This window comes from Hydractinia symbiolongicarpus, chromosome 1, assembly GCF_029227915.1.
Source record: "Hydractinia symbiolongicarpus strain clone_291-10 chromosome 1, HSymV2.1, whole genome shotgun sequence".
Classification (NCBI taxonomy): Eukaryota; Metazoa; Cnidaria; class Hydrozoa; order Anthoathecata; family Hydractiniidae; genus Hydractinia; species Hydractinia symbiolongicarpus.
In genome coordinates, this window is record NC_079875.1 from 32366166 (window position 1) to 32383656 (window position 17491).

The 17491-nt window shown below is 33.5% G+C and overlaps 3 protein-coding genes across 5 annotated transcripts; all 3 read right to left on the bottom strand.

Annotated features, from left to right (window-relative positions):
- Nucleotides 1-1257: 1257 nt before the first annotated feature.
- Nucleotides 1258-15884, bottom strand: LOC130649893 (uncharacterized). Of its 3 annotated transcripts, none has more exons than XM_057456019.1 (2): nucleotides 15804-15884; nucleotides 1258-3005 (listed from the first exon to the last, which is right to left on the bottom strand). In XM_057456019.1, exon 2 carries the CDS (start codon nucleotides 3001-3003, stop codon nucleotides 1699-1701), a length of 1305 nt encoding a protein of 434 aa, XP_057312002.1. In that variant the 5' UTR covers nucleotides 3004-3005; nucleotides 15804-15884; the 3' UTR covers nucleotides 1258-1698. The 3 variants fall into 3 exon arrangements, with proteins under 3 accessions (XP_057312002.1, XP_057312000.1, XP_057312001.1); XM_057456017.1 differs by lacking the exon at nucleotides 15804-15884 and adding an exon at nucleotides 14839-15511; XM_057456018.1 differs by lacking the exon at nucleotides 15804-15884 and adding an exon at nucleotides 7035-8165.
- LOC130649945 (uncharacterized) lies at nucleotides 8311-10136 on the bottom strand. The gene is made up of 3 exons (XM_057456022.1): nucleotides 9864-10136; nucleotides 9639-9779; nucleotides 8311-9561 (listed from the first exon to the last, which is right to left on the bottom strand). The coding sequence occupies exons 1-3, from the start codon at nucleotides 10078-10080 to the stop codon at nucleotides 9056-9058; spliced, it is 864 nt and encodes a 287-aa protein (XP_057312005.1). The 5' UTR covers nucleotides 10081-10136; the 3' UTR covers nucleotides 8311-9055.
- On the bottom strand, nucleotides 8393-9010 carry LOC130630355 (uncharacterized). The gene has a single exon (XM_057443832.1). It carries the CDS (start codon nucleotides 9008-9010, stop codon nucleotides 8393-8395), a length of 618 nt encoding a protein of 205 aa, XP_057299815.1.
- Nucleotides 15885-17491: the final 1607 nt, after the last annotated feature.

Below are 17491 nucleotides of genomic sequence, written 5' to 3' on the forward strand. Positions count from 1 at the left end.
AAAGTACATTTTTAAAAGCAATTATATTTTTAAGATCCTATGACATCATACAGCCATTGATTTGTATTTATTTGAATGTAAAATGTACATTCTTCAGCAACGAAATAAAAAATAATACAATAATAACGTTGCATATATATACAGAACAACAAAAATTCCTATTTATTTCTCTTGACTTTTATTCGTTATAGATTTTTGTAATACATTCATTTCTTAAGCTTCGGATTCCTGGATACAGATCGTTTCGGTCTCTCATTGTTATGATTAGTGGATCATTCATCCAGGGTGCTATTATTTTAACCTTTCAAAGCGGTGCATGATTAAATGGTTGAGGATATTAAATTAAAGCTGAAAGTTTAAAGGAAGATTTTGAAATTCTATTTGTTCTTATCAAAAAATTTTTCGTTTCGTAACCACTTGAATGTTGGTTCGAATATTGTCTTCCTAATGTTTAAACATACGGAATATGGTGATCACTGATCTCACCGGTAAAGTCATTATAAATCGGTTATTTAGGTATATCAGTGCTTATATGGTCAAATAAAGTTTTTGGCTTTATAAAGGGAACAAGAATCAATAACATCTTTATACCTACACGATGAAAATAAAACCCAACGCCTCCTTATTTTTTACATTTTTTAAAGAAGGTCGTGTAATCTGGATGTTGAACGTAATTTCGTTGGTGTATTGTTCAACCAGGTCAATGCAACAATTTAACAATATCGAATTTGTATTTGTTTATAATGAGAACTCGTCGATAGTTGATGTTAAGAGAGTATTGATTTGAGCGACAAATGTATTACAGATGGATGAATCTAACTCGCAACTATCGTTCAGTGTTCTTAACGTTGTGAGAAGTAAGGCAGTATGGATAAATTCAGCTGTGTGGAAATGAATTATTATATATTCGTATATATGTATAAGTTCGCAAAAAATAATTACTCTCGAAAACTTTAGCTGTACTTCTTGTAACTCATTCTTGTAAAGAGAAAAGAATAGCTAAGGAAACTAATTTATATTTTGTATTCCGGAAAAATCGTTAAATTAAGGTAATTAACCAATGTTAAAACAGCTTAATTGTACCGAACATAACACATTGAACGAGATATTCTCCTACTGTTAGACCTAAGAGTTATCACAAGAAGGACAATTCGTCGTATTCTTCGATGTTGTAGGCCAAGGATACAGCTCAATGTCATTAGATCAAGTAAGACGTAAAACAAAACAATTCATTTTCTAGGATGCTAGTAAATAAAATCTTGTTTAAAATTTTTTTAACATTATAGATACACATAAAATAATCGTGTTTTATAAATATTATAAACATGTGAAATAATATAAATAGACAGAAGTTTTTATTGGAAATTAAGTATTATATGTAAATCAAAATATTCCTAAGTAAAATATAAATGCACGAAAGTGATCGAAATACCTACTTTTATCATCATGGTAAAACTAAAAGTTAAAACATTTATTTATTAACTAATGTAGAAGAAAATAATAATAACAACACGTTTCCCCGTTCTACCATTTTACATTCTCTCACTTTAAGTTCACTGGATACAAAACATTATTCTTTCGAGAATTTTTCCCCCACCTATTCTCGCAAGTAACAATTTTTCAAGAACTCTGAGAGTGATTATCTTTAGCGGTTGAAACGTGCTCTATGTGAATAATTAGGGTTAACTTTTTTATTCTCTACACCAAACTATTATGGGTTAATTGTTTCGGGCAAATTAAAGTTTTCATTCGCACCAGCATAAAAATGGCTTGACATAAAACAATACATATATACACTAAAGTCACAAACGGCATCCAGTCGAAAAGCCACGGTGATAACATTAGTGCACATAGGAAGCCTGCTCTCCCAAATGACACGCGAGTGCTTTCTGCAAGTGCTTGTTTACTAGGTGGCGACATGAGTGCTAATGTATTAATAACAAATATGCCATCACAAACGCCTAACCCTGCTAAACTTACACCATAAATAATCGTGCCCGTCATTTTTACGTATGCATTTAGCGGTAAGAAGTAATATAGCAGGTATACACCCAAAACTCCACAAAACGATAAATTCCCCAGCACTGAAATATAAAAGATTTGAGAATTCGAAGTTCTAATTATCGAAAAAATGATCAACACAATTACGCTGATTAATCCTGACGTCATCATCATCATGTTCATTTCTGTTACTGATTCACGACGCACTTCTATTATCAATAACGGTAACCACATCTCAACTGCGCCATAGAAGTATTTCCCGAAAAAGGATAAGATCAGTATAAAGCCAACATCTACATGAGAGCATAAACCACACCAAGATACGTCTCTTTTTGTTTCTTGGTCAGCCCTTGTCTTGTTGATACGGTATATGTTCGAAACGTCATATAATGCTATGTAAGATAAAACGGCGAGGCTACTCATCAAGACAACTGTCAACAATCCGCAGAAATTCTCGTAGCGAATATTTAAAGCACTAAGCCAAATATTCACGGACTCAAATGTCAACATGACACCAGGACCAATAATAAATCCAGCATTATAAAGACTGTAGAACAAAGAAAACTTTTTTTTTATGACAGAACTTGGATAACACTTGGCTGTTTCTGCTGATGTGATGGGTATTAGTGCACCACCTACACCGGCAATAAACCGCCCTAAAACTGGCAACCAAGGGGAGAAAGGCATTACATAAACAATACTTCCAATAACCATTAACATATTCACGCAAATAAATGTTTTGCGCACACTTCCTCTTTGGTCGATGTATTTTCCAAGAATGATAGACATGACTATCGCGGAAATGTGGTACGAAGAACATATGGCTAAATAAAAATATTTTGGATTTTTAGGTTTGATCATGCTTTTAAGGTATGGCCAGACGGATATGAATGATGAGCTATAGTCGATGCCGATACAGAAACACTGTAATGAAAAAATGATGGTCATCCAATGTCTCTTTCTTTTCCACTGTTGTAGTTCCGTTTCACTAAATGTGACCATATCTAAAGTAAAACAAAATTATCTCGTTTCAATGAAAATAATTAAGTTTTTATTGCAATAATCTTGTCGAGGTATTTGCATTGCAAGTCTAAAATGTTTGACAGCTGAACAAACTACGAAATATGTCTGCCAAACAACAATTTAAAGTCATGCTGATAAAAAATTAACAAAAAGCTTGATGGCTTGAAGATTTTCGCAATTTATATTAACCAGTAAGCACAAGGCCAACGTGGTCACATACATTACTTTTTTAAATAACTTAAGAATAAAATATTTGTTTGGGCGAGTGAAACCATATTCTCAAAACATTAAAAAAGTTGAGGGTTATTTCTCTTTTATAATGTACAGTGGCGTAAAAAATGTATACACAAAAACCACCATTATGTATGGCTTTCTGGTTGTGCACATAAATATAGTTACAAAACTAATTATTTAATATGCTTAAAATATATAAATATAATATTAACTTACTTATAAGAACAAGATGTTTTTTCTGAAATATGTTCAGAATTGACTAGACGCAAACGCAGGGCTACTTTTAAATAAAAATATTATAATAATGGAAAGAGCTGATTGATTAAAATTAGCAAAAACCAAAAAACAAAACAAACAAACAAAAAAAACAAGAACAAAACAAGCAATGTTAAACTCAAGAGTTGTTGTGATAGTTGCAAAATAGGTTATGCATTCCATAATTTGTTGATCAGTTTGTCTTTCAATTTCTTGAAAAACAGACTTTTATTATTTATATTTAATAGATCTGTGCAATATGTGTTCCAATTTAAAGAGCATAAATATGAAACTTTTTTATATTTAGTTTGATGTGGAATGTGGAAATTATGTGCACGACGAGTAATGTGATAATGGTTTTTAAGACAAAATAATTTTTTTAGGTTGTTAGGTAACGTATTGTTATAAAAAGCATATGCAATCTTGCAGGTTTCCATGATCAGGAGACCATCAAAGTTGAGGATTTTAGTTTCAAATAGAATGTTATTAATATTTTTGTTTGTATTGTATGTCATCAATTTAATACATTTCTTTACTCCATTTAAAACTTGAGTTTTAACTGATGATCTACCTAAAGCCCAGAGTGTGATGCCATAAGTAATATGAGATTGGATAAAACTGAAATATATTTGACGAATTGACCTTAAAGGGAGTACAAATCTTAATTTACAATTTATACCAATGCCTTGTCTGATTTTAGAGTTAACATAAGATAATTGATGGGTCCATTTTAGGCTATCATCTATCCTCAGACCAAGATAACTTACAAATGGTTTTTGTTGTATAGATTCTCCAGATATAGAGATTTTTATAGTTTTATCATATTCCAGTCTACCACAAAAATATAGACAGTTTGACTTATAAAAGGCTATTGTCGTCAGCAAACAGTGTATAATGAAGTGTTTTTGATGAATTAGTTATATCATCAATATATATTAAGAAAAGTAATGGTCCCAAGACAGAACCCTGAGGTACACCACATTTAATTAACTTGGGGTTAGATAGTGCTCCTGCAACAGAAACACATTGTTTTCTGTTAAATAAATAGGAAGAAAACCAGTTCAGTGGTCCTCTTATCCCATAATGTTTTAGTTTTTGTAGTAGTATTTGATGATCAACAGTATCAAATGCTTTTGCAAAGTCTAGAAAAATTGCACAAGACAATTCTTTACTTTCCATTGCTTCGGTAACTTTTGATAATAAGTCATGCACAGCAAAACTAGTAGAACTATTTTCTCTGAATCCATACTGGCTAGATGTGAGCACTTTATTCATGTTAAGGAAGTTTAAAAGACATTTGCACATTAGCTTTTTAATTAATTTATCAAAAATTGGTAGAACAGAAATGGGTCTATAATTTCTTGCTTCAAAGCGTGAGTTACCTTTATACAAGGGTGTTATTTTTGCAAGTTTTAGTTTATCTGGAAAGATTCCTGTTGAAAAGGACTTATTAATTATTATACTTAGTGGTTCACTAATGATAGTTTTAATGTCTTTAATGACATTGATAGGAAAGTTGTAAATGTCAGATGCTTTTTTCCCATTAAATGACCCTAGTAGATCCTCCACTTCACATTTGGTAACTGGTGCTATATAGAAGCTTGTGCCAATTTGATTTTCAAGGTAAGAAGTAAAATCTCTCTTTGTAGTTTGTTTTGGAAGTTTTTTAATGAGAGATGGAGCAACATTTACAAAGTATGAATTTAGCTGTTCTGCGATATCGGTTGGATTATTATATGTTTTCCCATTGGAGATGATAAGATTTGGTGATTCATCTTTTACCTGTTTGCAATTAATAATTTGGTTGACTCCCTTCCAGAACTTTCTTATGTTATTCTTACATGAAGTAAAATAATCTTTGTAGTATTGGTATTTTGCTTTTCGTATTTTGTGGTTAATGTCATTTCTAATGGACCTGAATTGCTTAAGAATTTCCCTGTCACCGGTTTGGATAAAATGGCTATATAGGGTGTGTTTTTTCCCAATAAGTTTTAGAATAAAATCATTAATCTATGGCTTTCTTCTTTGCTTCATTTTTTTGTTAGAGATTGATTTCAATGGAGCATGTTTATCGATAAGAAGACCTATTTTGTCATGAAAAAAATCATACATAGAATTTATGTCTGTGGTACCTTCTAGGGAGTCAACCATATTACAATTTGTAAGATCTGCCAGAAAAGCTTTCTGATCAAAATTTTTGTAGTCTCTTTTGTAAACCTTATTTTTGCTTTTCCTGTCCTGTTTTTTGCAGATTATTAAAAAATTAGGTAAATGATCAGAAATGTGAGAAAGCAAGTTACCACTTGTGCAAACATATTCGAGCCTATTGAAAAAAATAATATCTATTAGTGAGTGACCATCATTCTCAGAAAATTTAGTAGGTTGTATAATGTGCGGTTGATAAAACCGAGTTAAAAGAATATTGAGAAATGTATCATTTTTGGCTGACAAAAAATTGATATTAAAATCCCCCATAATTACAAACTCCTTTTTTTCTTTATCACATGTATATAGCCAGTATGGATTCCATCTTCTCCAAAAACAGTGCAAGATTGCTTTTTGGATGTCTATAAACAACACCTATTATCATATTTTTAAAATTTTTGTTATAAATTTCAATAAAAAGTGTTTCAAATTCACAGCCATTTTCATTACAATTGATGGAAAGATCCTCTCTTTTAATGTAGTTAATATCTTTTTTAACATACATACCACAACCTGAATTTTGAGATTGGCCACAAGTATATATGTAGGTTGTAGTATCCAAAGTCAATAATACAGGAATTGTCAATAGAACCATTAGTTTGTTTATCATGTGAGTAATCTTCTACAGGAAAATCTAGCTTAGGCAGTTCTTTAAGAAATTGAAAGGAATCATTATTAATTTTAATTATATATTTATTGATGTTTATATCATCTACGGTAGAGTTAAACCTGCTTTGTAAGTTAAAGTCTTCATTATCAAGTGTATGATATGGAAATGGGTTACATTACATGCAATTCCATAAACTTAGATTTAATTGCTTAATTTTATTTTTATTCAAAAACGCACATTGCAAATGAAGATGATGTTTACCTGCTCTACAGTAGATACTATTATTTTCAATAAATTTTATTATCTTATTACATTGATTACAGTTAACATCTGGTAACATTGATGGAAGTTTTAGACATGAGTTGAATGTCATGGATTTAATAGATGCTGTGGTTAACTTTATAAAAGGAAGGGTGTTAGTCACACAGATTTCACAGAACCAAGGATCGTTACTTTTAGATAATTTTTTAAATGCTAACTTAGAGAGTTTCAGACAGTTTATATGAAGCCAGGTTTTACAACTATCACAAAAAATAGAGTCAGACAGAACTAGCTGATCACAGACATGACAAACAAGATTTTCAATTTTTGCTGACATCATAGTTTGGTTGTGAAAAGAACTACATCAACAATAAAGTTAAACAAAAAGAAAGTCCAAGAGAGAGCAGTAGGGATTGTACTGTAAATGGTTACATATATTATATACCTGTTATTGTCCATTTCCATATTGCTGTTTTAGTTTTAAAATGGTATCTTTATTCTTTATCTGCACGGTGTTGGAGTCATTGTCCTTTCTTACAAATATTTTCCCATTTTTAGTCCATATATAGCTTACTAACTTGTTGTCTTTTGGCATCAGGTTATCACGTGCGTCCTTGAGTAACATTGCATTAGGCTGAGTGAGGCTTTCGTTTATATAAATCTTTTTTTCGTCGATATATCCAATATCTCGTGTCGTTTTGTCAATAAGTGTTTTTCGTTTCGATATAAATTCCTCTCTTTTTTTCGTGCGAAAAACTTCACAATAATGGCTGCATCGTTAGATGTTGAAGTACGGTGCGAGACTTCTATATCATTGGTGCTGATGTTAGCTTGCATTAAGTTAGCTACGTTGAGAACAATTTTGTCGGTGTTCTCTGATATTGATCTTGGGATGCCCCTTATATCCACCATGTTCCGACGTCCATATTGTTCTAGATTATTTAACTCATCTTGAATCACTGTAATCATATGACATTTCTTTTCTTTTTGAAGTTTTATCTACTCTATAAACAAGAAACTTTCCATTTGTAGGAATTTTCACACCCGAAGCAATGGAAAACTACAAAGCTTTAGAGGCTTACAAATTTTTCCATGATGGCTGGGTTCAAACAATCAAACATGTGAAAGCTACTGGAGCAGTCATTATGAAGTGTGATGTCAGACCATCATATAGGACCACCGAAGTTCCTCATAAACCATGGATTGCTGTTGCCCCTCGTGGAAATGTTTTGGCTGGTCATTGTGACTGCATGGCAGGGTAAGTTTGAATTTAAAAGATGGTTGTTTCATGACCTTTTGAGAGCATCTAAATATCATAAATTATAATTTATTTATAGACTTGGTGAAACTTGTTCACACGTTGCTGCCATGCTATATCAACTAGAGGCTGCAGTTCGAATTGGATTGACGTCTAGTACTCCAACTGAGGTACCTTGTCAATGGAACCAGGTGTTTACACGAAATATTGTTGGTTCTCCAGTTGCTGAGATAAATTTGTATAGTGATGATGCCAAGGCGAAACTTACTAAGCCAAAAAAAGAAGTTGATACTACAAGTACACATGTTGGCTTGTGTGAATTCTTGAATTCCGTAAAACAAGTTGCACCCAAGCTGTGATGAATGGTTCCATCCCACATGTTTAAAATTGAAAAAATTGCCTACTCGGAAAATATGGTATTGTATAGACTGTAGAAAATTGAAAAAGAGAAAAAAAGACATAATGCAAATATGATGAAGATTTATGATGTATGTATGTGATATACAAAAAGTATTTCAGCAATATAGATATATACAATCTCGATCTTATTTATATACTATACTTTCACCCAAGTTAGTGAGTGCAGCACAAACTGTCACAATTTTATCACAATTAGCCAGTGTTGATGAATGCGCCTCATCCTTTATATTTTTTATAATTCTCAGTGGTAATGTCCCTTTCAAAATAAGGTAACGATTTCGCATCAAACCGATAACACGTTCAATATGTATTCTTACTGAAGCTATTTTTCTCGAGCTTAGCTGCCAATTGCTTTTTTCCCTTTGTGAAGATGGTACAATAAGTTCAGAAGAACTGCCGGCAGCAAATTCATCTCTCAAGGTAAAACCTCTGTCTGCAAGGATCTGATCTGAAGGCATATGGTATTTACTCAAGTGGAAGCCGGATTCTCGTGTGATTTGAACGTCTGATGCACGCCCACCATAACATTTTGAAATAAAATTAATTGCACCAAGTGGTGTACATGATATGAGCACCTTGATAGTACAATGTTTTTTGTACTGACTGTACAGTTGAGCTCTTGCTAACAGTGATGCTGGAGATTCGACGAATATTTCGAAACAATCAATTATAGAGGTCAATCTTGGAAATTTTACTTTGAAAACACTGGGGATTGTTTTGAATATATTATCTCTGTCTGACATTCTTATCATTCCTCTGAGCTTCTTGTACATAACATCTACCCATGTTCAAAAATATTCAACAGCGGTGGAATGACTAATATTAACAATGTAGCATAGCATATCAAAACTCATATTGTGTTTCAATTTGATAATTGTTAATAGGATCTGGTCTTCAGCTTTCAATCTTGTGGGTTTTCTTTCACTTTCGGTACTTAAATATGTGAGTAATGTTTCAAATACTTCGAAACGCAACCCGGTTAACATCAAACACTTGCCCGGGTTTCTTCGAATTGAAGCAACACTCAAATCAACGGGAAGATTTGCTATCAGTTTTCTATTCTCAGCGCGAAGATTATCCATTTCTCTATATAATTCCTCCCTCTCTGACACAGAAATTGGGGAGGCCAGCGAAATAGTACTCTCACTTTCTGGTGATTGCATATTTTCCAGTTCCAAAGGTGAATTAAGATCTTCAATATCATCAAGATTTTCAATATTTTCATTTGTTGTTGATATATTTTCTGTCTTGGCTTTTTCTGTTTCAAGGTCTGTGACTAGCTTTTTTCGAATGACTATGAAAAAAACATAATAGGTTTCTTATACTTTTGTCAACATTGAAAAGACATTCGAAGTGTCAAGTGAATCCTACCTGGACGCTTATGTAGTCTTTTAAGTCTTCTATTAAATCTGCTCATTGATCGATGTGGTGATGCAACTTTTTTTCCACAACTCAAAACTTTGAAAACAGATGGTACATAGTCAGGATGGCTTGAAGCTAACTCTCTCTTTCCTAAAAAGAGGAAGAGTAACAACACTTAATTCATTTATATACATTTACATTTGTGTATGTACTGTATAAACATGTTATACTTACCCGAAATGAAATGTTCAGAGCATACATAGTGGTGTTTTGATTTTGGTGACCATAAAGTTCCTTTGATTGGATTTCCCAGCTCATCAGTTCGAACACGATTTATTGCTGTCAGCCACAACTTCCTCTGTGCCTTTTTAGCTGGAAGAATGTAAAATTGCAAGTCAGGACGACTGTTGACATTATTGGTACAAGAAACAACACAGCAACTCTTAGGCATCTCCCCTTTCGCTGGCGTGCAAGTCAGAATGTTTTCCCCTAATTCAAAATGGTAGCAAAAATTACGTAATGTTTTTACGCATGTCACGTGATAATCCGGAGCGAAGAATAAAATGGGAGCAGCTAAAGTCAACTAGTTTCCATCATCACATTTTGCTAATAGTTTGGTTTGGCATCATCATATTTTGCTAATAGCATCTATCACTGCAACCTACTAATATCATCAGCTCCAACTTTTGGCTTCAATTACTATAATGGCAGCGCATCCAATGACTCTAGCAAATTTTGGATCATGTACCTTTGGTATCAGGAGAAACCTTCGGATATTTCTTCAGGACAGATATTGCATGTAGCCAGGTCGGTTTGTTTCATTTTATATATTATATCATGTTAGGAGCCCAGAAACTGTCACTTTTTAACCACCCTAGAGCCATTATGACTTTTATATCAGTAACGCCAGCCTTGTAGGCAGGTTGCCATTATGATAACTCGTTATGTTGTTTACAGTGTTGTTTATGTTCATTCATCGCAATAGACGATTATGATACGATCCTGCTCTAACCTGTATATAGTAAATTGTATCTGCGTGAAATTTTGGCCTCGTGTTTTCCCTTTGTGTGAAAATCAGTGTGTTATTCCCTCTCGCTTTCCCCATCGTACATTGAACGATCAAATTGGTTTAGTTTCAGTTTGTTCGAGCGAACACGTTGTTGTAGTTTGCTCTGGTTATCTACCAATATATAAGTGTTGATATTGGCAATTTGTGTTTCGTTCTTTTTAAAAAAAAAGGGATAATCAGTTTTGTTGTGTGTGTGAAAATCAGTGTGTTATGTGTGAAAATCAGTGTGTTATTCCCTCTTGCTTTCCCCATCGTACATTGAACAATCAAATTGGTTTAGTTTAAGTTTGTTTGAGCGAACATGTTGTTGTAGTTTGCTCTGGTTATCTACCAATATATAAGTGTTGATATTGGCAATTTGTGTTTCGTTCTTTTTATAAAACTAACTGAATAATGAGATCATCAGTTGATTTCTACCGTCATTGGAGTTTTCGGCCCCGTCCTAGCACGGACTAATCAATAACTCCTCGTGATAGTGGGCCATACCTTTGTTTAGTATTCTCATCAGTTAGTAAGAACAATTTTCTTTTTTTAACTTACCGTTCTCATTGTCGTGCAACTGAAACAAATTCAAAGGATCGCTTTGATTCATGATGCGTATGTATATCTTGCGTATGTATGTCTTGCTACGACAGCTACTCGAGTGAAAAGAGGTCGATTTTAAGACATGTGCAGCCATATATAGTTGAAGGGCCGTTTAAACGGGTCGTTGTCGACTGTTGTTCGTCTTTTTCAAAAAAGCGCAATGTGAGTATTAGTTGTTGCCATAGCGATATGGGTTATGATTAATTTAAGAGACCGGTTGCAACTTTGTACTCAGGTCTCTTTTATAAGTAAAACACAATTTAGGATTTTAGTACGGCTAATTTCAGGGTTGGCACGGCTAAAGGTGTCCATGCGTTACGTTTTGTTGAAAATTTGTGTCAACAGGCCGTTCTACAGTATATTTTTTGTTTGATATTTTAAGGCACAATGGTGGTGCATAATGTTGCTATGGTAATATGAGTTTTAGTTGGTTTGAAAAACAGTTTAGGTGTCAAGTGTCGTTTAGAAGTTGATTTGGGCTCTATCTCTCTATGTTGTTGGATGGCTGTGGTAACAGAACGTTATTAAATGTCGTTCGATTCGACCAATTGTAAATATTTTTTTCATATCATGAGTACAATGAGTTGCTATGGTGATATGGATTTCTCTTCTTTTTGAGAGAGTTGGTATATTGTAGCTCATGTCACGACGTTGTTTTATTTTGTGTTTCAGAATTAACGGTACCTTTGTTCGTTACACTTCCTCTTAAAATGACGGAACAAGTTAGTTCCCAGTATCTTTGCATTAAATGTATTGTGATGTTGTGTTTTATAACGGTGTATATCAAGTTTTCCTGTTATAATAGAGTTGGTAATGGGGGAAGAAAGTTGCTCTTATATAAAGAAAGTTACGCTTATAAAAAAACAGTTTATGTCAATGATGGTATTTGTTTGTGGATTTATTGTACTTTTTTTGTGCTTTAAGGTTGGTTGTTGATGAAACCTTTGAAATCGACATTGAAATGGAACGTTCAATCTCATTTCCACCTTTAGGTTTTGTTGTCGAATTGCCAAGGTTGTTGCCAGGTCCAATATTATTTATCAATGGCGGGTTAACAGGTTCTATTTTTTGGTTGCCATTGTTGTTGAGGTTGTTGTTTTAGATGATGTAGATGGTGTGTTTAGAGGAGGCATCTATAGTACTTCATTTTGAAACGGGAAGTCCGTTATATTCATATCCTCCAATTCGAAGTCCATTATTGCATCGAGGGATTTTGGTGTGTTTTTACTCTGTTGTTTTCTACCACTGACAAACGGTCTTTTTGTTTTCCCTACAATGCCAGGTGATTTAGTGGCTTTTATTCTCAAAGCATAAAGCAAAAATGTAAGTCAGTTAGATTTATTACAGTCCAGGTTATGCAGTTGAGTATTTATTATTTTTCAACGCAAATTTGTAAATAGCACTAGGCACGAAGGTGTAGAGATAGGAAAATGCGGATGTTAGGACAAAATCCCTTAGCACTTTACCATTTTACGTCAAATCATAGATCATATCCGTTAAATCAACGATAGAAGAGTCCATAAAATCCCTTAGCACTTTACCATTTTACGTCAAATCATAGATCATGCCCGGTAAATCAACGATAGAAGAGTTTCTGTCCCCAATCCACCAATCCCCGCCGTGTCCCCCTGGGCCCCCCACCCCCAAACTCCCCCCATTACAGTGATAGGATTCAACCCTGTCTATAATGACCTCTAGCGTACGTGGTAATACCATCAATGATAATAAAACATAAATAACAACACGCAAGCAGTTTTTGTTACAAGACTCTTGTAAAACCATCTGTCAATCAAACGCTTATAACAATAGGATTTTACATACCAGAAAGTTGTTTACATAAGAAAAAGTCAAAACGAAAGTAGCCGTTGCTAAGGATATTTGGTATGTAAGGAATGCATTGTTCTCTATTGTTATTCTGGTTTGATTGACATTTAATTGACGTCATTCTTTATCTAAACAAATACCATATGAAATAACCTGTTGTCATAGCAATCACAAGAGCGATCTTCTCATCTTCGTGTGTAGGAGAAGTATCTGAAAAGACAGCAGAAACCGCAGGATCCTTAAACGCCTATATATATCTAATCATGGACGCTCAACTGTAGAAGTTCTGTACAAAACAGGTTACTGGCGACCTTTAAAGGTATAGGGAACAAAATTATACACGACGAACAAGAATCTGAAATCTTTTAGCCTGCAAGGGCTTTTCATTTAATTTCATAACATCGTTGCCACAACAACTCTAGCAGATAATAGATCTATTGTCACACAAACAAAAGGCATTCGATACCGGAACAACCAAATTTTAAACATATTTTAAGAAATTATATTGATAATATAAGGTATACTTCAGTGATGTTATACAAGTGTATCCGGTCCTTTAAGAACAGAATGCATCAAACTACATACAGCATCAAACTACACAAAAATTACACTTGTTCTTCATCGTAGAGATCATTGAATAATCTCTACGATGTGTCATCTGGATCTGCCAATTAAATTCTTCATTTGGCTCCTTTAATTTCAAGGTTAAAATCTCCTTTCCCTCGAATCAGAAATCTAACAATCGTTTTCGTGACTTCACCTTTAAACTACAGTCGGTTTTTCAGTTCAATTATTTTTTTAAAACTAATAAATTTCAAACTATCGTAACGTAACAGATGTAAACATTGATTTAACTTTAGGTTTTAGGTTTAGATTTTTTATAACGACATCAACACTGAATTTCACAACCTGTAGTGTTAGAAACAGCAACAACGGAAAAATTACTTTTTACGGTTAATGTAAATTATAAGAATAGTTTTTATAGACTATTGTGTTTTAGTTTCGGCTTCGAAATTCGATGTTCTGAGCTATTTTAACAAATACTATCCTCATTATTCTTAATATGTTATTATGGCCTGAAAACATACAATGCCTTAATAAAATAAAGCATGCTATAAGTTACTATAGCTAGCTAATGGCAATTCTACTACATGTAACGACCCATTGCTTGGACACAAAAATGTTTAGTTCGTTTGATATACAATAAAAAAAGTAAACTTCTAATAAATTTTGTGCGTCATACAAATGTTCATATTTAAAACAAACTATTAAGCTTGGACGTATTCTTAGGATATTCTAAACTTCTGACCCATTTTTCAGAATTTATTCTTACAAAATTAGTGATTAAAGAAAATATTTCCGGCTCAAGACACAACAACAAACTTAATATTTAAGGAAATTTTAGCTCCAAAAGAAACGGCTAAAAAATCGTTATACACCCAAATTCATTTCGATTACTAAATTTCGCTTCATCCCAAAGAGAACGAATTGAAAATGTATAGCTACAATTGTCTGATGCATTTCCAATCAATTCTTTTTGTAATGTGTTATCATCGTACGTTTTTCTTCGTTTTAAAAAATATTTATGACAACAACATTATTAACTTCGTTCGACAACAACAGTTTGTTTTTTACATTTTAAATTCGAATTACAGCCATACTTGCATGCGATACAACCTCGGTCCCACCACAACACAAAAATGTAAAATATAGAAAAACATATAAGCTAACCTCATGATGAGTAAACATTGGCATGCTTTGTTTGAAGTAACTTTTTTCAGGATTAACTTAAAAAGCAGACAACCTTCTTCGCTTCGGTTTTCTTTTTTCAGTTGATAAACAACTTGTTTCCATGAGATACGGCGCGCACATGGTAAACCAGGGGTAAAATTATAAGTAGATATACAATAGGTAAACATAGGTTATTGAGATTTATTAACCCGAGGTGATTTATATTCAACGACGCGCGGCGGAGTTGAATATAATATCACCGAGGGTTAATAAATCCAATAACCTATGTTTACCTATTGTATATATGTTTTATTATATACCCAAAAGAGATTGTTATAATTAATATTACTTATTTTGTTTTGTGTTTGTTTTGTTTTCGTTATGTCCCCGAAGCGATTCATTTTTGTTTCGATTTCTTTGTTTTGATGTTTTTGTAAAAAGAATTTTCTCGACAAAAACGTTCCCGCCATTTCACGTGTTTGGAAATCGACCAATCAGAAAACGGACCACTAAGAAACAACCAATCACAGTTAATTACGATAAAAATTAATGAGGCGGAAAGGATAAAATCAAAACATGCGTTTACGAATGTTTTGTCAAAACTATTGTTACGTCACAAGCATTGAATAATACGGGTGGAATACGATTATTTATTCAATGGCTGTTTTTGCTTACGGGTTTATAATAAAATTATTTCAACTGTAACAACCGAGAACGGCGCTGTAGCATAAAAGAAAAATGGACCCCTGTTTTCTTATTTGGCGGCTTACTTATTTTTTTAGTAAATAAGTGACCCGTGATTTGTGTGTTGTGGACTCACAATTTCACTCACGCAAGGGAATTAATATATAAGATAAACTAAACGTGCAAAATATACGGGGTCGCCCGTCCTTTATATATTTAACTTCGTGGTTCCCTGACAGAAAGGCAAACAGACAAAATATAAAGAAGCTAATAAATCTTACCGGCAGTCCAAGTAAAGAAAAATTTGGAGTGACTTAATAGACTTTTCACAGTATCATGAAATGATGGACTGCCACACAAGGTTATTCTTACTTATTCCGCATCTTTCAATAGTAATTATATTAATTATGAAAATTACTGACGCCATTGTTCCTACAAATTGTATTTTGATCAACCCCGTCCCCAGGGTTTTTCACATCGAAAGCAGGCGGCGAAATTAACCGTTTAATTGTTCAGCCGCCAAGTTAGCCTACAAACCTTGGGGACGAGGATGGGTTTTTTATAATGGGACCAATTTCATTAAAAAGTATATTTTTGCCAAATTATTTGAGAGCGTTCAAGTCCTAGCTTCTATGCGAGCTGGCTAATTAATTGATTTATTTCATATATGATGCAAAATGGGATTTTGAGGGAGCATGACGAAGTCCAGCTCTGCCAAACTAGCTAGCTAGCCTAATTATCTTTTGAAAGTTTTCATATATTTAGGTATAAGAGCTCTTATCCTGACAAAAATTTTTTTTTTTATGCTTGGGCTTATCCAGCTAGCTGTTTATTTATATCTGGCTTCGAACTACATGTTGTCAAATGCAGTTTAGCTACACCAAAGTACTTAGTTAATAATTTCTATGCTAAATCCTGTTACTACTGCCATGAAAACTTATTCTACAAATAAAATTGCTGAGTTATTGTTTTAGCAGGATAGGGCAACAGCAGGCTATCTTCCTGTATTTTTATTTTATTATTCAGCAAAATTTGCAGGATAGTTATTTAACATGCGACATACTGCATACCAGTACTATAGCACACTACCTGAATCCACTTGACCAAAGCTACTCGTCCAAAGCTACTCCACCAAAGCTACTTAATCAAAGCTACTTAATCAAAGCTACTTGATCAAAGCTACTCGACCAAAGCTACTCGACCAAAGCTACTTAATCAAAGCTACTCGACCAAAGCTACTTGACCAAAACTATCTGACCAAAGCTACTATGATGGTGCTTTTAAGTCCAAACATCAAGAATATTTAATGGTAGGGACCATTGAATAACAATACCCAAAATTACGATACAACTACATTACATGCCAAGAAAAAAACAAAAGTTTTTCCAAAAGTTTGTCAACACAGCAAAGCCAAGAACTTCAAAAGTGTCCATTTATTTCCTAACCCTCTTTTCGAGTAGAATAATGAATACTTGCACAATATCTTTAATTTTGGAACGAGTCAGGCTAAATCCTAAATTACACGTTTAGCAAGATTTATTTCCTCTTTGTTGTTCAAACCGATCCAACAAAGTTTTTTACTGATCCCGCAAGGTTTTTTCCGTCCTTTATCATGTCCCTCCTTTGACTCGCCAGCGGACGATGCTGAACTGATAACTTTTTCACTGAATTTTTTTCTGGGTTTGGAATTATTTTTTCCATTACGTTTCGGCATTCTTTCGAAATGGTATTTAACCTACAGAATTTGATAAAACGCCCTTGGGATAAGGCTAGAAGCTTACCAGTCGTACGCGCTAATCCAATTAGTTTAAATCTAAAGCACACAGTGCGATATTCAACCTACAAAATGAAGTTATATTCAAGTCGGTGTCTATCGTAGTGAAACGACAGACACTAGCAGTCTTACTGTTTCGTGCTGACAATTATATTAAGAACACCAATTCGTTTTCTTAACTTTAATTATAGATAA